Genomic DNA, 21,820 nt, shown 5'->3' with positions numbered 1-21,820 from the left:
TACTATTAGCCTATTATTTAAGTATCATTAATTAAAATTATGCTTTTTTACTTGTAGCCTTCTTAAATCGTAGCCTATACTTTTACTGGACTAGGCCTAATAATTCACATTAGGATGCTTACTTTAACGTTTTACTTTTTTACTACGTTTTACAGTTTTACTGCGTGTTGGCCTACTTCGTTGACCAATGTTTAATTATCACCCCAACTTATTTCCTAGTCCTTTATACAGATAAATGCACTGATAGCCAGTATTTTACAAGAATTATCCATACTTCTTTTAATACATCATTAAATTGTTTCATCTTGGACCATAAAAGTGTCTGGACGTCGGGCATATGTTGTGTCACACCATATTTTTTCGAACCACTGTGGAACTAAAATCTTCGTCACTGTCTATTATTGTTGTTGCAAGTATTCTACAAATGGTTATGAATGTTCATGGGCCCTGCTTAAAAGTTAACGCTAAGAATTGACTAAGTGCTAACAATATAATACAGGATTCGTTTGTTTTCACTTCTCCAACCTGAAGGCATGAGGACTTCCAGATGAGGTCCATCTCAGGCTGGAGATGTGGACTGTCTTCCAGACAGTGAGCCAGAGGTTAAGCAGGAACTCAGCCCGTGCTGAGGGAGTGTGTGTAGGGGTGTGTAAGTCCTCTCTTCCTCACGGCAGATTGTGCAGTGTTATAATTGACTCATCCCTCCTCATGTCCTCATCGCAACATCGCGTATTTTTCATCGGCCTTTCATCGTTCTGCACTTGATGGTCGCCAAATGTAAGACAAAACCGTTGCATGCGCCTTAACTGACGTTGCCTGCGTGGAATTTCTTTCTGATTCGATAAATCAAACGGCTTCATTGCTTTACATAACGACCGATGGATTAAATGTAATATTTGATATTCTAACTTTTATTTTAAAAAGAAAATTGTAATAAAACGAACGTTTGTATTTGACTGATAAATTATTTAACAGTTCAAAAGTTCAAGTGAAGGTGAACACCTGCAGATAAGTTTCTTACTCGATAATTTACTTTTTCAATTTAAACAAAAATCGCCCTGCACTTAAACACAGTTGTTAAGGATCCTCAAGGTTAGCCTTATTTTTATGACTAGCAGTGAGTTAAATCATCAGTAGGCAAGTAGCCTAGTTTTATTTAATTATGCAGCGCTTTCGGCTCATAAATATTAGGCAATGAGAAACATTATGAATAATAGAGCTTAATGAATAAATCAAAGAATACGTTAAAATAAAATAAAAACTATGAAATATTAATAATTGTAAAAAATAATCATTTGAAAGAAGAAATAAGACTATCTTTGGTCTATTTCGTGGGACTATTTCCTTTACATGTTTTTATTATTATTATTACATTAAGTTAATTTTAAAACTTCTGTTTTTAAAAGGAAAACAGTCCAGAGACGTTGCATAGGCCAATAGCCTATTGTCGATAAATGATGAGAGAGAAAAAAGGGCTTACACGACCGCTTTTTTTTTTTTAACATTACCAATAATTGATTGGGAATGTATTAGTAGGATATTAGTACTAGCCTATTATATCGCTATTTTATTATCCTCGTTTAAAAGTTTTAAAAAGAAGTTGGGGAATCAGTGATCTGCCAATGATTTTTCGATCTGCCATTAAAAAAAACGTGTCAAAAAAAAAAAAAACAGTTTAATAATGAACAGTTGAATTTCTCTTAAAGATTTTGTTTCAACAATCCACTTACCAAATAATCTTAATAATTTTGCCTTCGATGCATTAATTTCTTATGGCCATAATGCTCTTAAACAGTAATGAAATGCCCTAAATTATAAAAGGGCAGCCGCATTTGTTTAATGCATATCATGCCGTCTAAACGAGAAAGAGAGAGAGAGAGAGAGAGATACAAAAAAACATTTAGTTTGATGGATGTTAATGATAAAGCGCGAGCTTGCGCGCGGTCATTAAGACGCTGTAAGGTCACGCGCCTCAAAAAATAGTCTTGAAACAAAATTAAAGAGGGTTACAACGATAAATTAAACTAAAAGTCTTTCCTTTCACAAACCAATTCAAATGTTAAATTCCAATTCTGAATGGAATTAAAATTTATGTCCGCCTCTTAAATAGCCACCTCAGACATTCCCTCAAATCTACTGTACATGCAGTAGGCTACACGCGCAGCCGAAGTCTGAAGTACATTTATTAACACCTCTGCTAAAATGTGTTTCAAAGCTCATAAAAAGCCAGTCTCTGAATCATTGTCATCCATCCGCTGGACTCCCACAAATACACAAAGTTTATTGAGACTCCCAGCATGCTGTATGAGTATACAGGGAGGAGTATTGTACAGGGAGAAGTAAATGAATGAAGTGTTATGCTCATCTTTCCTCACTAGCCGTGGCTCCTCCTCCTCCTCCTGACTCCTCAGAGTGTGAGCTCCTGGGCCTCCAAAGAAAACAGACGCGCATGGAAGGAGGAACATCTCTTCTTCTATCCTCATTCCATTCACAGAGCCTGCGAGAACTCGCCCCTGCTTGGACCTCCCGACCAATTGTGACATGGGCTACTCCGACTGAAAACGAAAAGCGTTACACTTTTTTCTGGCCGTGACCCAGCTTGACTCAGTGATGACACCTTGACTTTAGGATTTTCGCACCGAACTCAAACGTGTTTTGTAAGTAGCCAAAAATGGGTTCTGATGTACGTGACCTCAACACTCTTCTCCCTCCCGTGCCCCCGCTGCCCGGGGGGAACGGTAACTGTGCCCTGCCCGTGAGCAGCACCCCACAGTGGGCACCGATGCTGGACTTTCACACCGGTGCTCCCTACAGCTCGCTGGCCCAGCACTCCTTCATCAAACAGGAGCCCAGCTGGGGCACAGCCGACCCCCATGAAGACCCTCACTGCGGGCTGAGCGCCTTCACCGTGCACTTCTCCGGACAGTTCACTGGCACTGGGGCCTGCAGGTACGGGGCCTTCGGGGCCCCTACACCCAGCCAGCCTCCACCCAGTCAGCCCAGGATGTTCAGCAATGGCCCTTACCTCTCCAACTGCATGGACAGCCAGCCCAGCTCCAGGAATCAGGGTGAGAAACTGCTTTATATGTCGCTGTTATTCTGTTCTTGCTTCTTTGTGACATTGCTTTGAAATGTTTCAGTAAGATAAACCATTGCTTATCAATAAGTATGCATTTTCATATATTTATTAAGGGCATCAAATTTTGATGGTACAGTTTAAAAAATAAACATTCTTTATTGGTATTAATGGTTCATTAATGGAACTTTCCATTCCACAGAAGGTTCTTAATAGTGGAAAAGAATTGTTCTTTTTAAGAACTGTTCACTGAAATGTTCTTTGTGGAACCGATCTTGGCAAAAACCTCAACTTGAGACATTTATTTTTTAGAGTGTGGGGCCTTTATATTTACAGCTTATTTTAATTTCATTAAATTCCATCATTCCGTTTGGATTGCATCTGTTTAATACATTTAGTTTAAGCTTAATAAAGCTTCAGCTCTGATGATGCACTTCTTTAAAAAAAAAAAATCTTTTTTTTTAAATCTGTGATCACTCTTACTCTTTGTCATAACATGTTGAAACTGGACCATTAACCTACTCTGTTATTGGCCTAAAAGGCACTTTTAATAAATTAGATGAAATGTCAAAGTAGGACAACATTCACCACAGAAATATTGATTACGCAGAAACTTTTAACTTGTTAATTTTTCATTATTAATTATAAATATTATTATAATTATTTTTTGTATTAATTCAATTAATGACACATTTATACAGTTATTTTTAATACGTTTGTATTAGCAAATAAGACTTTTTTTTAGCGGTTAGTCATTATTTTAAACTCTCATTTGAGACAATTTATTGAAGGTTAAAAAGAATACAGTTTATCATGAGTGTATTTTATTGTGTAGTTTGCTTGTATGAACATGTTGAAGTAAATGAGTTAATTTATTTCTGTGATTTATCCATCATCAGAGCCATCAGCTCACTCATATTTGTCTGCCTTGAGTAATTACGTATCTCAGTGCTCCTGAATTTAGCAAAAAAAAGTTATAACAGATATGCTGCAAACAGCTCATCACACAGGCGTTTAATGCATGGGACTCATTACTGTGTCAGTGTAAGAAACTTCAGGTTACTGGCTTACATTATACTAACTGATTAGATTAAAAAGATTTTGTAGTCAGGTAAGAAAAATATTTTTTTCTTCCTTTTCATGATTTTATTTGACATAACAATAACTAAATGCCTATTTGAATTCATGTCATCATTCAATAATCATATTTTTGGAGACTGTATTTACATAATAAACAGATAAAAAAAAAAAGTTTTAAATGTAATGATTCTTCCTAAATATGTTTTGAAATTATATTTGACTGGATAAGAAACTATAAATAAGAACAGATCATAGAGACACACAGCGAGAAAAGTAAAATAAAAGTTTTATTCTTATTGACGATACGTTGTTTGGACACATGCATTATTAGTTAAATAAAAATCTAATTTTCTATTTTCTATGCATTTAATGATTTTAGATACATTAATAAAATTTCTAATTTTGTTCATCAATAAAAACACCTTTGAAAATTACTTCATATTTTGCAGTCCTTCTAACAATTTTAATCAACATTGCTATTCCAATACTTGCTATTTGGTATAAATACATTTTTTTAGGGTATAATAATTTATTAAATTTTTTAAATTAATATTTTGTAACTTTTAACCCTTCTCTGTTAAGAGTAATACAATAAGATAATCAGTAATATTAAAAAGCATCTTCAGTGGTTGAGTTAAATTAGTTAAAAACACCATCGCTCCCTAAGACATCTGATACTCGTTTAGTTCGAAATTGCCTTTTGGAAATCTAAAGTTAGAGTTAATTGTGGGTACTGCCACTCTTGGCGATATCAGGCCACACTTCCAGCTCTTCGCTGACTCCCAGGTTAAAACTCTTGCTGAGACCTGGTAGGGTGGAAGAGAAATGGTCATCTTTAATGAGTTTTTCTCTGTCTGAGGTGAAAGTGGTTGGCTTGTAATTAATGAAGATGGTGGTGGGAGACCGTGATTTACGATGTTACGTCTGACCTGGGGTTACGCCGAGGCATGATTCACCCCCTAAACCTGGTGTCGGCTCTCGGCTACACCGTCCTGCCAAAGTTTGTTTTCCTCGCACAGCTTGTCCGCTCACCCCCGCTGGGGAACGGAGGACTGATTAGGATCCAAGGAAGAATATTCCTATTATCTGGAGAATAGCTGTGTTTCGCTGTTTATTAACAGCTAATTCTGAATTGCTGAATTTTTTTTTTCTGGCACACATAAATTGTATATATATATATATATATATATATATATATATATATATATATATATATATATATATATATATATATTTATTTATTTATTTATATATACACATACATACATATATATAGATAGATAGATTTATCTATAGATAAATATACTTAATTTATAATAACTGAAAATATTTAAAGTTTATTGAGTAATTAGGCCAATTCTAAAACATTTCTAAAATTAAAGAAAAAACTTTCATATTTTAAAATATATAAGTCAAATATTTTAGAAATATTTTATTTCTATTTCTATCTCAAATTAAAATACTTTATACATTTATGGAATGATTAGGTAATTCTTCAATTTCTAAAACACATATGATGCTAAATTTATATGTAACAACATATATAACATTTAACACACACACACAAATACACACACATATAATATATAAATATATTTACAATATTTCTGACTTCATTCATATCTTTCACAGGTTACGGCACAGTTTCTTTTGATGGAGCCACAAACTACGGACACACACCTTCCCACCACACCTCGCAGTTTCCCAACCACTCCTTCAAACATGAGGACCCCATCACGCAGCAAAGCAACATGGGTAAACACACACCCCATGCACTAAATTACACTTTATAGTGTTTGTACAAACGCACGTATTAGAGAAGATTCCAATCTGCAAACACTTTCTGCATGTTTGATATCTGGCCCTTGCTCTTTGCACTTACAGAGCGATGTCTGTAATGTCATTCAGGGGGCAAGTTGCACAAAACGTCCCGTTGCTGAACAGTAAATCAGCCTAAACTTTTTTCTCCCCATAGTCCTCTCAACTCTTCTGCATGTCATAATGTTAAACATCAGCGAACAGCTAACCGGACGATTTGGTGTTCACTGTGCCGCAGTAAATTCTGCCTGAGGTCTCCGCGCTTGTGGCAGTGAGAGATGCCTTTCGGAATGTTTAGAACTATCATGGGACGCATTCACAATACGGGGGCCGGATGAGCCAAAGCAGCGATTCCTCATTTGCACTTTGAAACGGAGAGCGAGAGGTCTGCGTGCTTTATGGCTTCAAGGAAAGTCAGCCTGTTGTTTTCATAACTGCTAAGTGTACTCGGCTGCGTCTTCATAACCCTCCCTCACGCTCATATTCCCTTTATAAGACGGACTACGCCACACATGCTCGATCATGCGTTTCACTGGAACAGCAAAGTTATGATACTTTGAGCATCCAGGCATGGATATTTTCCATCGGGGACTCAAGACAAACAGAGTGCACAAATGTTCATTCCCGTTAATTAAACTCTGTGGAGAATTATTAAAAAGTAAATTTATTAAAACACAATCACACTATGTGGTTAACCAAAGAGTGATAGAGGTGAAATATTGGAACAATTCTTGTTATTAAGGAAAAAACTTTCTTTTTCTTCAAAACATTTTTTTGTACCTTTTGCATAGGTACTAAATCAAGTCATGATTAATTAAAATTATATGTTTATTTATTTAAAACAAAGTTCTGCACAACTTAGAACAAAACTTTGACAACATATATATATATATATATATATAATTATAATATATTTATAAATATTTTTTTTTTCAATATTTGTATAATGTTTATATTAATAATAATGACACCATGACAATAAGATAAATATAAAACTCAAAGATCATAAAATAATACACAAGATAAATATTAAAATATACAGTATACTAATATTTATTTTGACATTTTAATTTACAATTATATTTGACAATATTTATATAATGTTTGACTTATTTTTGTTTAATAATAATAATAATTATTATATTACTAATAATATTATTACTTCTAATTAATTTGTAACTGATTGGTAAATAATAAAAACAACCACAAATAGCATTATTTAAAAAATCTATTATGAATATAAATATATTAATTAAAAATATATATCAGTATTGCTAATAATAATAATATAAACAATACATACATTTAAATTAAATTGAATTAAAATAAATTACAATTAAATTAAAATGACAATTTATGCATTTAGCAGACACTTTTATCCAGAGCAATTCAAGCTAACATTTTTAATGTGTTTCCTGGGAATCGAACCCACAACCTTTTGCGCTGCATATATATATATATATATATATATATATATATATATATATATATATATATATATATATAAAATAAGTTTAAAATCAATTCTAAATATATTTTTTGGCCAATACAAAGAAAATGTAGATGCTCGGGTATAAGATCTTAGAAATAAAATCAATGCCAGAGATAAATGCCTTTGATATATATATTTTTTTATATAAATTTGTTTACATTTGTTGCATTTCAGGTGAGCAGCAGTATCCTGTTCCTCCTCCGGTATACGGCTGCCACACTCCCTCTGACAGCTGTACAGGAAGTCAGGCTCTGCTTCTGAGGAACCCATACAACAGGTACAGCTGCCGTCCTATCATCATCTCGAGACATTCCTTACACATCTGACTCCTCTCTCGCTCTCTCTCTATGCAAGACATGCTTCAGAAGTTTCTTAAATGCTTCCTTAACCGAAAAACAGACTTCACAAAATGTAATATGTCTCCAAAAAGATATGAAGGAATGTGATATGAAATGAGAAAGTCATGCACATGGCCACTGAATTCTTTAAAATGGTCCAGACAGTACAACTGATAGCTGTCAGGACACACGGGGTGCAGGAAGTTCAAATCCAGTTCTGTTCAATAACCAGGCCTGTGCAACAATCAGAGATACGTCAAAATCTGTTATTATGGCAGCTCCAAAAAGTCACGCTGCCTCTGAGCACGTAGAGGAAATGCGGAAATTAAGTAACAAGAGGAGGAAAAGGAGGAACAGGATGTTCGAATAAAGTTTGGGTACTTTGAAAAAAAAAATGCACTTAAAATATACACTACAATTTAAAAGTTTAAGACCGGTAAGATTTTTTAATGTTTATTTTTAAAAAAGGTGCTTATCAAGGCTGCATTTATTTGACCAAATACACAGCGATACTGTGAAATATTTGTATAATTTAGAATAACTGTTTTCTATTTTAATATATTTTCAAATGTTATTTATTCCCGCGGAGCAAAGCTGAATTTTCAGCATGTTTACTCCAGCCTTCAGTGTCACATGATCCTTTAGATGTACTGGTTAAGAAACTTGCATTATTATGAATGTTTGAAATTGTAATATATTTGAAAAATTCTTTGATGAATAGTGATAATGGTGAAAAGTTCAAAAGAGCAGCATTTATTTAAAATAGAAATCGTTTGTAACATTAGGAATGTTTTTACTGTCACTTCTGGATCTGTTTCCAAAAAAACGAACAATCCTACTGACCCCAAACTTCTGTAAAGTAATGTAATCTCTAATGTCACTATATAAACAAACAAAAAACAGTTCTCAAATGTATATAACAAAAAATTCCAGATCTCATCAATCTAAACTACAAGTATGTCAGGGGTTAAAATGCAAATTGGTATTATTTCATTTAACAGCATACTGCCAAATCAAAGCTGGGTTCTGTCAATCGTGCTTAATAAAGGTCAAGTGCTGAACAGCATTGTGTACTACGCCAAGACAGACGGTTTAATCCGGCGCTCGTTTGCACTTTCAGAACAGCTCGGAATTCTTTCATTCTGATAAGTGCTTAATTGTTCTCGGTGGAATTCCCTTCGCAACTTCAGCTAACAGCACGAGTACTACAGCCCGAAATGATCTCACATTCCTCGGATGTTTTCAACATGTTGTTTTTCCAGCGCAGAGGGAACATAAAGATTCATAATAACAGAATTGGGATGATAAGAGGACTTTGACTCGGGTCAAACTGCAGCTTCTCGGCGCTGTAATAAACAGTCTCCTATCGGGCTGTGAATCCTCAAATCAGAACGCAGTGCTGCTTTTCAAATCAAACGCCTGGTACCTACGGCCCTGTATTTACACAGGCCTCCGGTTAGAGCGGTTTTTAGGTAGCACGAGGTGGCTGGAATAAAAACATGTCCAGGTTTTCAAAGTAAAATGAGGTTGTTGCTAATCTCAAAAGCAGATGCAGTGTACGAAAATGTAAACTGTTCCCAATCTACAGGCTTCCTGCATCTGCGTCTGGTGCGTCAAAAATGAAAAACAAAGATCCAGACCATGTTCACAGAGTAAAGCTGAACGGGGGGAGCTTTCCAGACCATATATTATATCTTTGAACAAACGATTACATTCAAGGTTCATTTTATATAAGCACTGACATTAATACTTCTGTGTATTATTTGAGCTGCAAAGCGGTGTAAATCAATCTGTGCTGTCTTTTTAAGGTTTAATTGTAAGGCAATAAATAATATAATTGGATAGAACATTACAAGGAAAAGATTAGTAAGCAATCTTTGCATGATGCATACTTAAGTCGTATACTGTACTGTACATCTTGTGGCTTAATTTTTGAAACTGAGAGCATTTTAAAGTTTAAGGTTTGCCTTAATAATAGCAATTTATCCGTAGTATTTTTCTGTAGTAGTCATTTTAATATTTTATGGTTTACGTGTTATATAGTTGCAGTGGCGATGAATAGTAAAACTGAATATAAGTAAAGGTAATACAAAGAAAGTTCATTCAAAGTAAGCACAGTAAAGTGAGCAATTTTAGCACAATGAAATCATGTTAATGCAAGAAAAAGAATTTAAAATGTATTTTTGTGGTAACCAACACTATGCCATAAATACTGTAGTTAAAAATGTATGTTTCATTAATTTCCTGCAGAGATTAATGTCCTTTTAATGCATTAAAAATGCTTACCCAGGTTGCATTTATTTGATTTAAGATACAGTGAAAACAATAATATTGTGAAATATTATTATAATTTGGAATAACTGTTTTATATTTAAATATACGATAACATTTTATCTATTCCTGTGATGCAAAGCTGAATTTTCAGCATCATTACTCCAGTCTTCAGTGTCACATGATCCTTCAGAAATCATTCTAATGTGCTGATTTGCTGTTTAAGAAAATTGTATTATTATTATTATTATTATTATTATTATTATCATTATTATTATTAATAATGTTTTTAAAACGTTTAAGATTTCTTGATGAACATTTATTTGAAACAAAAATATTTTGTAACATTATACTGTAAATGTCTGTCACTTTTGATAAATGTAATGCATCCATGTTGAATAAAAGTATTAATCACTTTCAAAAAAAGTAAAAAAAAAATTTTTTATCACAAAAACAAACAAAAAAAGTATTTTTGTGGTAATCAACATTTGCAACACAAACGTGTCAAATGAGTTTCTTCAGCCAGTATTCTCTCCAAACAAATGCTGTTGATGCTGAAATACCGTTGTGTTTCTTCGTCAGTGAAGCAAGTGCAGTACCAGGTACCAGTTCACACCGCCGTATACTGTTGCCTGTCTATGATGAAACACTATGATGTCAGAGTTGCTGTAGATAAATCCAAACTATGTGTTTGGGTGAGCACCTGGCAGGGTAACTAATGGTCCTACAGACAGGCTTTTAATAACGTATGGCAGGTTTTTGGTCAGAGGGACGACCTGATTAACTGATCACCCCTGGTGTGGGTAACCTCCTTTTTTAACACATATGACACATTCATTCACTGTTACCTAGGATGCCTTTGTCAGAAGGGCTATTTTTCATTCACACATTCATTACATCTAACAGAGGTTGCTGTTTTGTTTTGTTTTTTTTAAGAATAGGAAAATACTGTACATGTATATTTCCTTAAATCGTATTTCTGTTGTTTTCAATCCCAGCAGTGATAATTTATATCAAATGGCAGCGTCACAGTTGGAATGCATGGCGTGGAATCCCGTCAACCCTCTGGCATCCACTATAAAGAGGTAGGTCGACATGACCCGCTCCTGTCATGTAGGAAATTCTTCTGTGATTTGAATAAGCACACACTTGTTTCAGCTAAGAGAAGAGAAGGAATTATAACTTGCTTCATTTAAGCGGGTACTTATGCTGGGAAAATAAAATGGGAATTTAAATTGGAATCACTTTAAAAAAAAAAATAATAATAATTCCCAGCCGATGAACATTAAAAACATTGACACCCAATCAGAATCAATCTAGCTATAACGAGCTCGAGAATTTAAGGTGGCAGATGAGCATGCGCTTAGAATAAATAGACAATATCGTCCACTTGTCTGGATGCTAATATAGTTATCTTTATATCTATCGTTCTTGCTGTGAACTGGCCTTTAAATGTTTCTTTTAAGTTGAAATTTAGAATTTTTGCGCCTCTAACGCCACCAAAAGTAATTGCAAAAATACTGACAGGTTTTTAACCGTCGTTCCAGACTTTTGTTATTGGCTGGATAAAACAATAGGTGTCAGAATTAAGAAGCGGTTCTTTCTTGTTAAGAACTGGTTCCATTTTTTTTTAAATAGCAGAACTGAGTAATGTTCACCATTCTTGCAGAGTTTCCTGCGTTACATCTTTAACTGAATAAATAGTGCTAAACAGACAGCTTAATCAGTGTTATCACACTTACAAATACCTCATGACTATAGTCCGATTCTCAAAAATGGCCTCCTGTGAATGAGTCGGTTCTTTGTAGTGTATTACAGTGCAACCAGTTTACTCATTCCCAAACACATGACTCAAAGGAGCCATTTCCTTCCAGCGAATCAGAATCATACAGCGCAGCAAGTGCAGTCCAAGTGAATGAATGACTTCTGAATCAACGATCATAAGATTTGGTTTAGCGTTGGGTTAGGAGTGGAGCTTTTTGTGTGTTTTTTTTTTTTTTAAATAGCACGTTTTCATTTGACACATATTGTACTAATTCATAGATAACCAACCTATAAAATACTCATTTTTGTTGGCGCAGGTAGCCTTGTGGGCAGTGCGCCAACATGTAGCGCCATTGTGCTAAGAGCGTCCTGAGTTCGAATCCTGGCTTGAAGACCTTTCACTGTCCTGATCCCGCCCCCGTTCTCTTTCCCACTTCATAATAAAGTCAAATGAAACTATATACAAAACAATTCTAGTTTTCTCATAAGATCCGGTTGCGGTTTTGCATTTTTTGGCTAAATCAATGTTCTTATAGTCGTGTCTGCAATCTGCATATTTAATATTGAAAAATTGGGCCAGTTCCATATGATCTAAAAATCTATTCTCCACATCTTCCTTCTTCTTTCTGTTTGTGCCAGAGAGTTGAGTGTGCACATGCAGAATAAGCCTCTGTTTTGTCTGGCTAGAGAACGATATCCTGCCATATATTTCTACCAGTGGCACCTCAGCCTTGACCAGGCCGAGCGCCGGCCCGCCGGGAGGAAGGGAGCCACGCAGGGGGGAGGTGGAAGTGCATCAGTGCACAATGGGACAGCCTCTACTCCCCGTGGGACCCGAGCGAGAAACCATAGTCACGTTCGGCCAGGCGGGGAGGAGGCAGTGACCTCTCCCCAGCCTCTCTGAAAAAGTCTGAGGAGCCCTGGGTGACAGAATGATTCATGTGCTGATAAATGAGAGGGACGGGACTGGTTTCAGTTGAGGAAAAATCAGACACGCTGATCGATCTCAAGGGGGCTGCCATGGAAGCGTTGCTGTGGCTCCTCAAGACAAACTTAATCATTCCTATACATGTCCAACTATAGCTCTTCACATACCTCCAAATCCCTCGCTTGTCGCAAGCCCAAGGTGGTTGGGCTTGGGTGAATGAATGAACTGTGAGAAGATTTACTGCAGGATGCTGTTTTGGACTGTCTTTTCTGTCTGGCTGGTCAGACAAAGAGAACTTTATACCTCATCAAACTAAATTCGTGAAATTTGAGGAAAGATCTGCATAGTAACAGAAAACAGTTTCCATAATGTGTGGTCTTTTCTCCAAAGCAGAGAAACATGGTGTAGAATTGTCCCCCAAAAAAACGTGTATTTACAGCGTGACGTAAAAAGCCATTCCGCTGAGGTTCAGGCAGAAGTTCAACAGTGAGCAAGACCATACATTCCCCATTCATCTCTCTGACTAGCCCTACCTCAAATGTTTAGGGCAAAAATATTGCTCTTTGAAACAGGGAGCAATTTGCCCCAATGTCAAGATGAGTTACAAAGACATGACTCTGTGTAGTTTATGGCTAGCAGTGCCCTCTGTATGTCATCCAAACTTTGAGAAAGAAATGCATGGAGAGATTAAGGAGCGACTGTATCTGCTGTTGCGCATAAATGAGAAATTTATGAAGTAGAATTACATTTTGTGAACAGCTGCTTTATCGTGGAGCAATTGCTGATGTTTTACATGCATCAACAGCAGACATGTTTTATTCTAGTTATAGTACAGTATCAGTGCAATAAAGTTTACATTTATTCAAATTCGTTCATGAAATATATATTAAATTTGAACATTTTTAACGTTGTGAAAAAGCTATTAAATTTGTTAATCTTTTTTTTTTTTGGAGTAAAAATATCTGATACAATGACTTGTCTTTAATATACACTACAGTATGTTAAAATGATTTGCTGTGCAAGAACCATTTCTTATTCTTAACCAGAAAATGGTTTTGTTGCTTAATATTTTTGCATCCTTCCTGGAAAAAAAAATTATTGAGCCCTTTTAAACAGAAGTGATTTTTTTTTTTACCGCACTGGCAATGTTTGTCTTGATTTAAGCACAAAACGTACTTTATTCCATCTGATCAGATTAACAAAATATTCTCCTGTGTAATCACCAACAGCCATGCAGGAGGCTATGAGAGTGACCCCAGCACACCCATGGTGTACAGCTGCAGCAGACAGTACCGCATCCACACCCACGGCGTCTTCAGAGGCCTTCAGGTCAGTATCTCTCGCTCACAGCTCATTCCAGTTCACTCTCAGGACACACTAAGATTCTTTGTGCTCTTGGGATGTGCTCACATCGGGCCAAGGTCAGGCCACGGCGTACAAAGACACACTGACAAGCACCTCACACACATCCCTTTATCAAAAGGTTGATTATACAACTTGCTAAAATGATGTATAATCCAAAAAGAAATGAAAAACCAGAGATTTAGAAGTTTGACACAGTTCTTTAAATAACTAATAAAAAAAGGAGACAAATGTAATTTAAAAAGAAGGTGCTGAAGAAAACCATCTGATGCAATGAGAACGCTATGCGAGAGGAAGCAGGCCCCTGCCAGAATACTTGAGAGATTTGAAAGGCATTTCAGGATAAAAAGCGAAGAGGAATCACTTAAAAAAGTCCATTAGCCTTAAAGCTGCAGTTTCCAGTTGCCTGCTGCTCATGCATATAAATCATTAGCTCTTAATTAATGTCTGTCAGCGGCCTTAAAGCTGTAAAAGAAGAGATACTCCAGAGCTGCTTTTGCTTAAAATGGGATGCATTTCTTCACTTCTCAGTTTATTCTTCCCTCTTCATTGTATAAATGCATGATGGGCAACTTAGAATGACTTGTCAACTTCCAGTGTAGATGGATAGATAGATAGATAGATAGATAGATAGATAGATAGATAGATAGATAGATAGATAGATAGATAGATAGATAGATATTATATGTACGAAAATGCATTCAAAACATTAGTTCAAATGTATGGTTACAGACAGCTAATCTGAATTTAACTGTCACAAACAAATCAAACGTAGCATGCTAGGCGTTGAGCTGTACTGCCTAGCCTGCTGTGTTATCATCCCCGTGGGGTCAATATATGAGTCTGGCACTACAGCCGTAGAACAGTTTCAGTAATTTACTTATCAATAACACTTAACACTCTTTCATTACCGTGCCAGCGTACGGAAACACCATTATGCTAAGCGCTAGTTAATTAAGAGCAGATGGGCTTTATCAGTGTGCAAATGAGGGAAACAGGAGGAACGGGGGGAGTGAAGCAGCGAAATAGGGTCTGCCTAACGTCCGTGACTAACCGTTCACAGTTAGAGCTCATATCAGTAGCATGGGGAAATCCGAATGATCATTTCACAGCTAATTCTGCAGTAATGAACCGATTGGACATGCTAATCATTAGCCGTTTTCCCCATGGGCGCTGGGTTCGGGTGTCTTGTTCGCCGTGCAGTGTTTGTTGTAGCATGAATTGAATGTTTTTGACTTTCTCACAGGATGTGCGGAGAGTACCGGGCATTACACCCGCCATTGTGCGTTCGGCCGAAACCAACGAAAAAAGGCCGTTTATGTGCGCCTACCCGGGCTGCAACAAAAGATACTTTAAACTATCTCACTTACAGATGCACAGCCGTAAACATACAGGTAAGGCAACCCACAAATGTTAATAGATACCATTAGCACATGCTAAGATTAACTTTAACATGTTTGGTTGTATTAAACCCATAGGGGAGAAACCCTATCAGTGTGACTTCACAGACTGTGGTCGCAGGTTCTCCAGATCAGACCAGCTGAAAAGACACCAGAGGAGACACACAGGTTTGCGCCTCTGTCGTTTATATTTTCTTCTTCTCCTGTTTTCCTGTAGTAGTTCCTTGCTTGCTTGTTTGGAATTAAACTAATTGGTGAGGGAGATATTCAGATGTTGGCCCCATTGTAAAAAAAGTAGTTTTCTTAATAATGTATTAAAAGGACACTTATAGTGTACTTCAAATTTCAAAAGTATTTTTTTTAAATACTGCACTTGCAGAAGATATAATATTAGCAAAATAAAATGTAATTTAAGTGTACTTAAAGAGAGTACACTTTCCGAGTACGCTTAAAGGGATAGTTCATCCAAAAATAAAAATTACCCAATGATTTATTCACCCACAAGTCATCCTAGGTGTATATGTTTTTCTTCTTTCAGACGAACAAATCCAATTTATATAAAAACATTTTTTGGCTCTTCCAAGCTTTATAATGGCAGTGAATGGGGGTCGAGATTTTAAAGCCCCAAAAATGCACCCATCCATCATAAAAATTGCTCCACACAGCACTTTCTAAAGTAAATCGATGCATTTGTGTAAGAAAATATAAATATTAAAAATGTTGTACACACCTTCATGAGAGAATGGCATGAACACACATACGACAGTTAGTTGAAGCCAGAGATTAGAAAGTTTTAAACACTTTTCTTACACAAACGCATCAATTCACTTTAGAAGGCCTTTATTAACCCTCCAGAGCCATGTGGAGTGCTTTTTATGATGGATGGATGCACTTTTTTGGGCTTCAAAATCTTGAACCCCCATTCACTGCCATTATAAAGCTTTGAAGAGTCAAGACATTTTAATATAACTTTTTTTATATAATTATTATTATTTTGTTTGTATTCATCTGAAAGAAGAAAACTTAAGGGTGAGTTGCCTAAATTGTGGGGAAATTTTCATTTTTGGGTGAACTATCCCTTTAAGTGCACTTTTCACAAAGCTCAAAGTATTTGATTATAATTTGAAACTGTAGAGTGTTATTCGATATTACATTTGAAAAGAACATATTTTAAACATATAAAACTGCAACATCATTAGAAATGTACTTAAGTAGCCTACATGACATAGAGGTTTCAATAACAATGACACAAAAATGTGTTTAAATTACCTTAGAACACTTCAATCATATTTAAAAGACAATAGTAGATAGTTATGAAAATTATAAAATGGCATGTAAAGATGTACTTAAGTGGGTCAAAAAAGTACACTTACACAGTAACTAATTGTATGTAGCATAAGATATAAAACATTTTCATTTAATTAATCAGAAATATGAAGTTAAGTGTCTGTAAACATTACATTCAGGTTCCACTTATGTATATTATTTTAATGTATAATATTTTCGTAGTGTGTACTCATCTAAAAGTGTGCATTGGTTTTAAAAGGGCCCTAAAGACACACTGCTATGCAAGTTGAATAATGCTTATTCTTCACATCTTCAACAAAAGCTTGATAAAACAGTCTACAGTTGTTGACTTTAAGTCATTTAAATGTTCATGTTCACTTTCACTCTTGTTCCAAGTGTCTGAAAACACTTTTATGATTTCTTCAGTCATTTAGCGCAAGTGTTTGCCGATGTATTGCTAGGATTCTCTGTGGATGTTGGTCTCACATACTTAATATAAGAATGTTTTTTATCCCCTCTGACACATTTTGGCATGGCCTCTCTACTGTAGTCTGTACTCGTCCTCTCCTTGTGTGTGTGTGTGTGTGACCACACTTGTGTGTTCCTGTGTGTGTGTAGGCGTTAAGCCATTCCAATGCGAAACCTGTCAGAGAAAGTTCTCACGGTCAGACCACCTTAAGACCCACACCCGGACACATACAGGTAAAACAAGTGCGTAAACCTTTTCATTTTTTCATGATTCGCTCTTCTCTTTTCACTCTTTGATGGATAATTGAACTTTAAGAGGTCTTAACTTCAACATTATGTTTTCAGTTTGTATTCGAAAGAGCACACTGAAAACTCATTTGACTGCAGTGGTTCTAAACGAGAGAGATACAGTGTTTTTACTAATAAGCACAATTTTCAACTTAATCTGATGCCATTTTTAAATATTTTTTCAATTTTCCAGTTCTAGAGAAAAACACACAGCTATACTATTCATAGGTAAAGTGACTTAATGTCGTGCCTAAACAAAGATAAAAAATGTGTGAACAGATCATAAAACAATTTGAATAAATAAATATAATAGATAAATAAAAAAAAGAAATATAGTAGGTCACAAAACAAGCTTTGTATAAATAACAGTAGTAATAATTCATAATGCATGCTTTTATTGTTTTAGTCAGATGGTAGTAGATACAGTATGATTGTGTTAAAAAGCAGGAATTAAGTTCTTGCCTTACAAAGTAAACTAAAATGTGCTAAAACAAGAATGAATTTCATTAGGATCAATATCTGCGTATGCATAATTATATGCTAAATTATTAACATAATTAGATTTTCTAAATGTCTTGATATTAATGAATTCCAGTGTTTTTTTTCATGCTTTTGTGCATCTCATTTCAATAGGGTTTACCAAGTGACAAGAATGTCAGTCAATTTATGATAAAGACAGACTGATTGCACAACCTTAAACATCAACACAGTTTTCAAAATGTTTTTACCTTTAAAATGTGATTAATTATTTCAATGATTACAGTTGAGAACCACTGCTCCTAGGTGACCTCAATAGAATTTAATAACATAGATAACTCCTTATTGCTCTTCTACTTTTATCTTCGATTCCATCCTAAAGTCTATGTCCTGTTTCTCTCTCTCAGGTGAGAAGCCCTTTAACTGCAGATGGCCAAACTGTCAGAAGAAGTTCGCCAGGTCTGATGAGCTCGTCCGGCACCACAACATGCACCAGAGGAACCTGACGAAGCTACAGCTGGCCATCTGAGTCGCGTCCCATTGGCAGCGGGTGCTGGCGCGGCCCCATCCCAAAGCATTAACTGCAGCTTTTTTAAGGAAAAGCGAAAGTCTGTTTTCCTTTATAAGAGTTCAAGTTATGGTTTGGATATGGGAAACTGGCAAGACAGGACAACAGTCTTTATCTGCATGTGCAGCGCCCCCTAGAGGCAGCTCACAACAGGCCCTAATACACCATTATAGTGGCTTCAACATAAAAGCATGTTTCCGCTGAGGGAAACCTTGTGTCTTTAATGAGATTTGAGATTTGGGATGTGAAATATTATGTACCTAATAGTTAATGAAGTCGTTTTTAGAGTAATTTATTTTGTTTGTTGTAAATTAAAAAGTAACAGTTTTGTTCTTTCCTGGGAAAATCCTCCAAACTCCATCCGTCTTTGGCATGTTGTATATGGAATTGTGAAACTCTCACCACTGAAGTGCACATCCATGCTGTTTGACCAGTTAATTTATGAGTAGGTCACACTGGTTATGTGGCTGAGCGGTTGTGGTCAAGTTGTAAATATTAGTTTCAATCCTCAGCCAACACCAAAAAAAAAAAAAAAAAAATCTAACAGGCAAAATTCTGTTCATGGGTAATGTGACTCTTATAACTATAAGCAATGGAAAGAAATGTGAAACGTATTTGGATGGACATGTTTTTTTTTGTTTTTTTTTTATGAGCTTTATTTGTATGTTTGTCATATATATCTGTTATTGATAAAAATAATTAAACTCTCTACATTAACTTGATGAAATGTGAAGCTCCAATTCTGCCCCGAATTTAATTTTTAAGGTTAAATTTTTTGTATTTCTTTTTTTAATGGGGAAAAATGTTACAGTTGTTTCTTGATAAATATTGTTAATTTTGGTGTCATTATTAATTATTGGATTTATTTAGGATTTATGGGGTTTCTAAAACGTTTTAATTCGACTTTCAACAAATTAAGACCTAAAAAGATAAACTGGAAAAGAAAATCATGGAAAAATTTTTTATAAATAATAAAATCTATATAAAATATATATCTTCCTTAGGTTTTTTTTTTTTTTTTTCAAAACAAATATCTAAGCATTCTTAAATCAATAAATTTACTTTAGATGCAAATTATAAATTATAACAAAATTGAGTGAGTTTAGGCACTGGCAATGGAAACTTTGTTCCCTTAAAAATATATATATTTTTTTTTTGACAGATTGTTCTTATTTAATCATAAACTCACTTAATTTTGATACTTTGGATCAATTTATCACAAAACAAGACTTTCATTTTGTTTCTTAAGTAAATAAGTAAATGAAGTAAATTTCTCAGTTTTTGTACTTTTTCAAAAATCATGTTTATTATTATATTATCATGTTTTTATTGTGTTAGTTAAGGTGTATTTTTTTACCTAATCCAAATAACCCAACTGCTGTTTAATCGAGACTAATTAGAACGCACAATGAAAAAAAACATGATTTTTGAAAATTGTTCAAAACGGAGTTCTCTGTTTTTGCAAATGTACTCTTCAAAAGTTGATGCAAGAATCTTTAGATATTTTCACTGGAAAACAAGATAAGACTTGTCTCTTTTTGGTCTACATTTAGAAAAGAAATTGGTGAATTGTGTTCCATTCATTTTATTCCTTAAATGTTCTTTACTTGTTCTTAAAAAGGTGTCAGTCTTAAATTTACCTTCGTAAAACCTGCAGTAACCCCATTTATTATAGAAATCGGCATTGCAGATTTATTGCAGGTCATATATTGTAACTGAATTTGGCTTTTTTCCATAGAACTATAAGCTCTTCAAATACAAAATTCACTCTGATTCTAATAAAAAAAAAAATCATCTGGAAATCAAGCAGAGGCCTCCCTTCAAACATACATGCTCTACATTAAAACACCCATGTAAATGTACAGCTATCTGCTGATATTTTATCTTTATCTGGAGCCTAAGTCGTGGCCGTCTAGTCTTTTCCATCTTAAACAATTTGCTTGGCCCCCAGTGCTGTGTAAATCAGTGAGCTTCTCCACCCTATTACTCATGCAGAAAAGTCCCGCTATATCTCACAGAGACAGCGCTTAATCTCTGTCCTAGATTTGGTCCGAGTGCCCTTTGAAGGCGAGGTGGCTGCTTTGTGTAACTCTGGCAAGGGTGCATTTCTACACACCACTTCAATCCAAAGAATCATTGCTCTTGAAACGGAGCTCTTCAGAAAGGGGAAGGCGGGTGAAACTTTAGCACCGCAACAGCTTGAAATGACCAACGACTAGCAGTCTTGTGTTTGCTAGCTGTTGGCCAGGAGGATATTATGGGTCCCAATGACAGACAAAGTCTGCGATTCTTGTTTCAACCCAATGTCTTATTTCTTCCCTTGATTTTTCTTTTCTTTAGATGACTGTAAAAAGAAAAAATGGCTCATCAGTAGCCTGTTTTTTGGCTCTGATACCACAAGATGAAAGAAACTCACACTCTCACTGAACTCTCTTGTCTGTGATCCTTCCAAACGCTGATAAAAGTTGGACTCCAGTCTTTAGTCTTGAAGTTTTAGGGGCATCTCAGGCCCGTCAAACTCTCAGAAGGAGCGTTAATTTGATGAAGACGTTCATTGCTTGAAGAATAGCTCCAAAACAGAGAGTGTGCTGACGCACGGCAGTCTTTTTCAATTTTCGCTCCATCTTTCTCAAAGTGAGTATTCGAAAGCCTTCTTGGAAAGCTCAAAGTGATTCCATCCATCCATCCAGTACCTTTCCATAGAAGACAACCTTTTGTGGTTTGCCAAAATATACAAAAGCTCCTTTGCGTTTAAATATCAAATGTAAGTGAAGTTTTAGGTTCAGTTTTCTATTGTATATTTTAGATTTAGCCTATGTTGTCCAAAGCTCCAAATTGAATTTTATAGTATTCAGATTCATTTTAACATCACCGATCAAAAGAATGGCAAGCATCTGCATGTGAAAAAAAGACAGTAAAAAAGACTGTTTTTGAAAAATGAATTAATACTTTTATTCACCAACAATGCATTCAATTGAACAAAAGTAACAGTAGATTTATAATGTAATAATATAATAAGGTACATGTAATTGTAAGTTTAAAACAAGTTTTGTAACTAAAAGTAATCTAAAAATCAGAATACATTACCTAAAATGAGTTACCTATGTTACTTTACTGATTAAAGTTACTGTAATCAGTAATGGACTACAATTGCTAAGTAATATACCCAGCTCTGTATATATATATATATATATATGTGTGTG

The 21,820-nt window shown here is 35.2% G+C and overlaps 1 protein-coding gene across 4 annotated transcripts; it reads left to right on the top strand.

The window, feature by feature from the left end:
- The first annotated feature begins 692 nt into the window (after positions 1 to 692).
- On the top strand, positions 693 to 18,916 carry LOC113043132 (Wilms tumor protein homolog). Of its 4 annotated transcripts, none has more exons than XM_026202332.1 (10): positions 693 to 777; positions 2,379 to 3,068; positions 5,789 to 5,911; positions 7,641 to 7,743; positions 11,077 to 11,160; positions 13,997 to 14,096; positions 15,376 to 15,523; positions 15,608 to 15,697; positions 17,435 to 17,518; positions 18,457 to 18,916. In XM_026202332.1, the coding sequence occupies exons 2-10, from the start codon at positions 2,672 to 2,674 to the stop codon at positions 18,576 to 18,578; spliced, it is 1,251 nt and encodes a 416-aa protein (XP_026058117.1). In that variant the 5' UTR covers positions 693 to 777; positions 2,379 to 2,671; the 3' UTR covers positions 18,579 to 18,916. The 4 variants fall into 4 exon arrangements, with proteins under 4 accessions (XP_026058117.1, XP_026058115.1, XP_026058116.1 ...); XM_026202330.1 differs by having other exon boundaries at positions 17,435 to 17,527; XM_026202331.1 differs by having other exon boundaries at positions 11,074 to 11,160.
- The last annotated feature ends 2,904 nt before the right edge of the window (positions 18,917 to 21,820 follow it).

Source organism: Carassius auratus, chromosome 25, assembly GCF_003368295.1.
Source record: "Carassius auratus strain Wakin chromosome 25, ASM336829v1, whole genome shotgun sequence".
Lineage (NCBI taxonomy): Eukaryota > Metazoa > Chordata > Actinopteri > Cypriniformes > Cyprinidae > Carassius > Carassius auratus.
The sequence above is the reverse complement of the archived record's forward strand: the minus strand, read 5'-3'. Positions and strand labels throughout refer to the sequence as shown.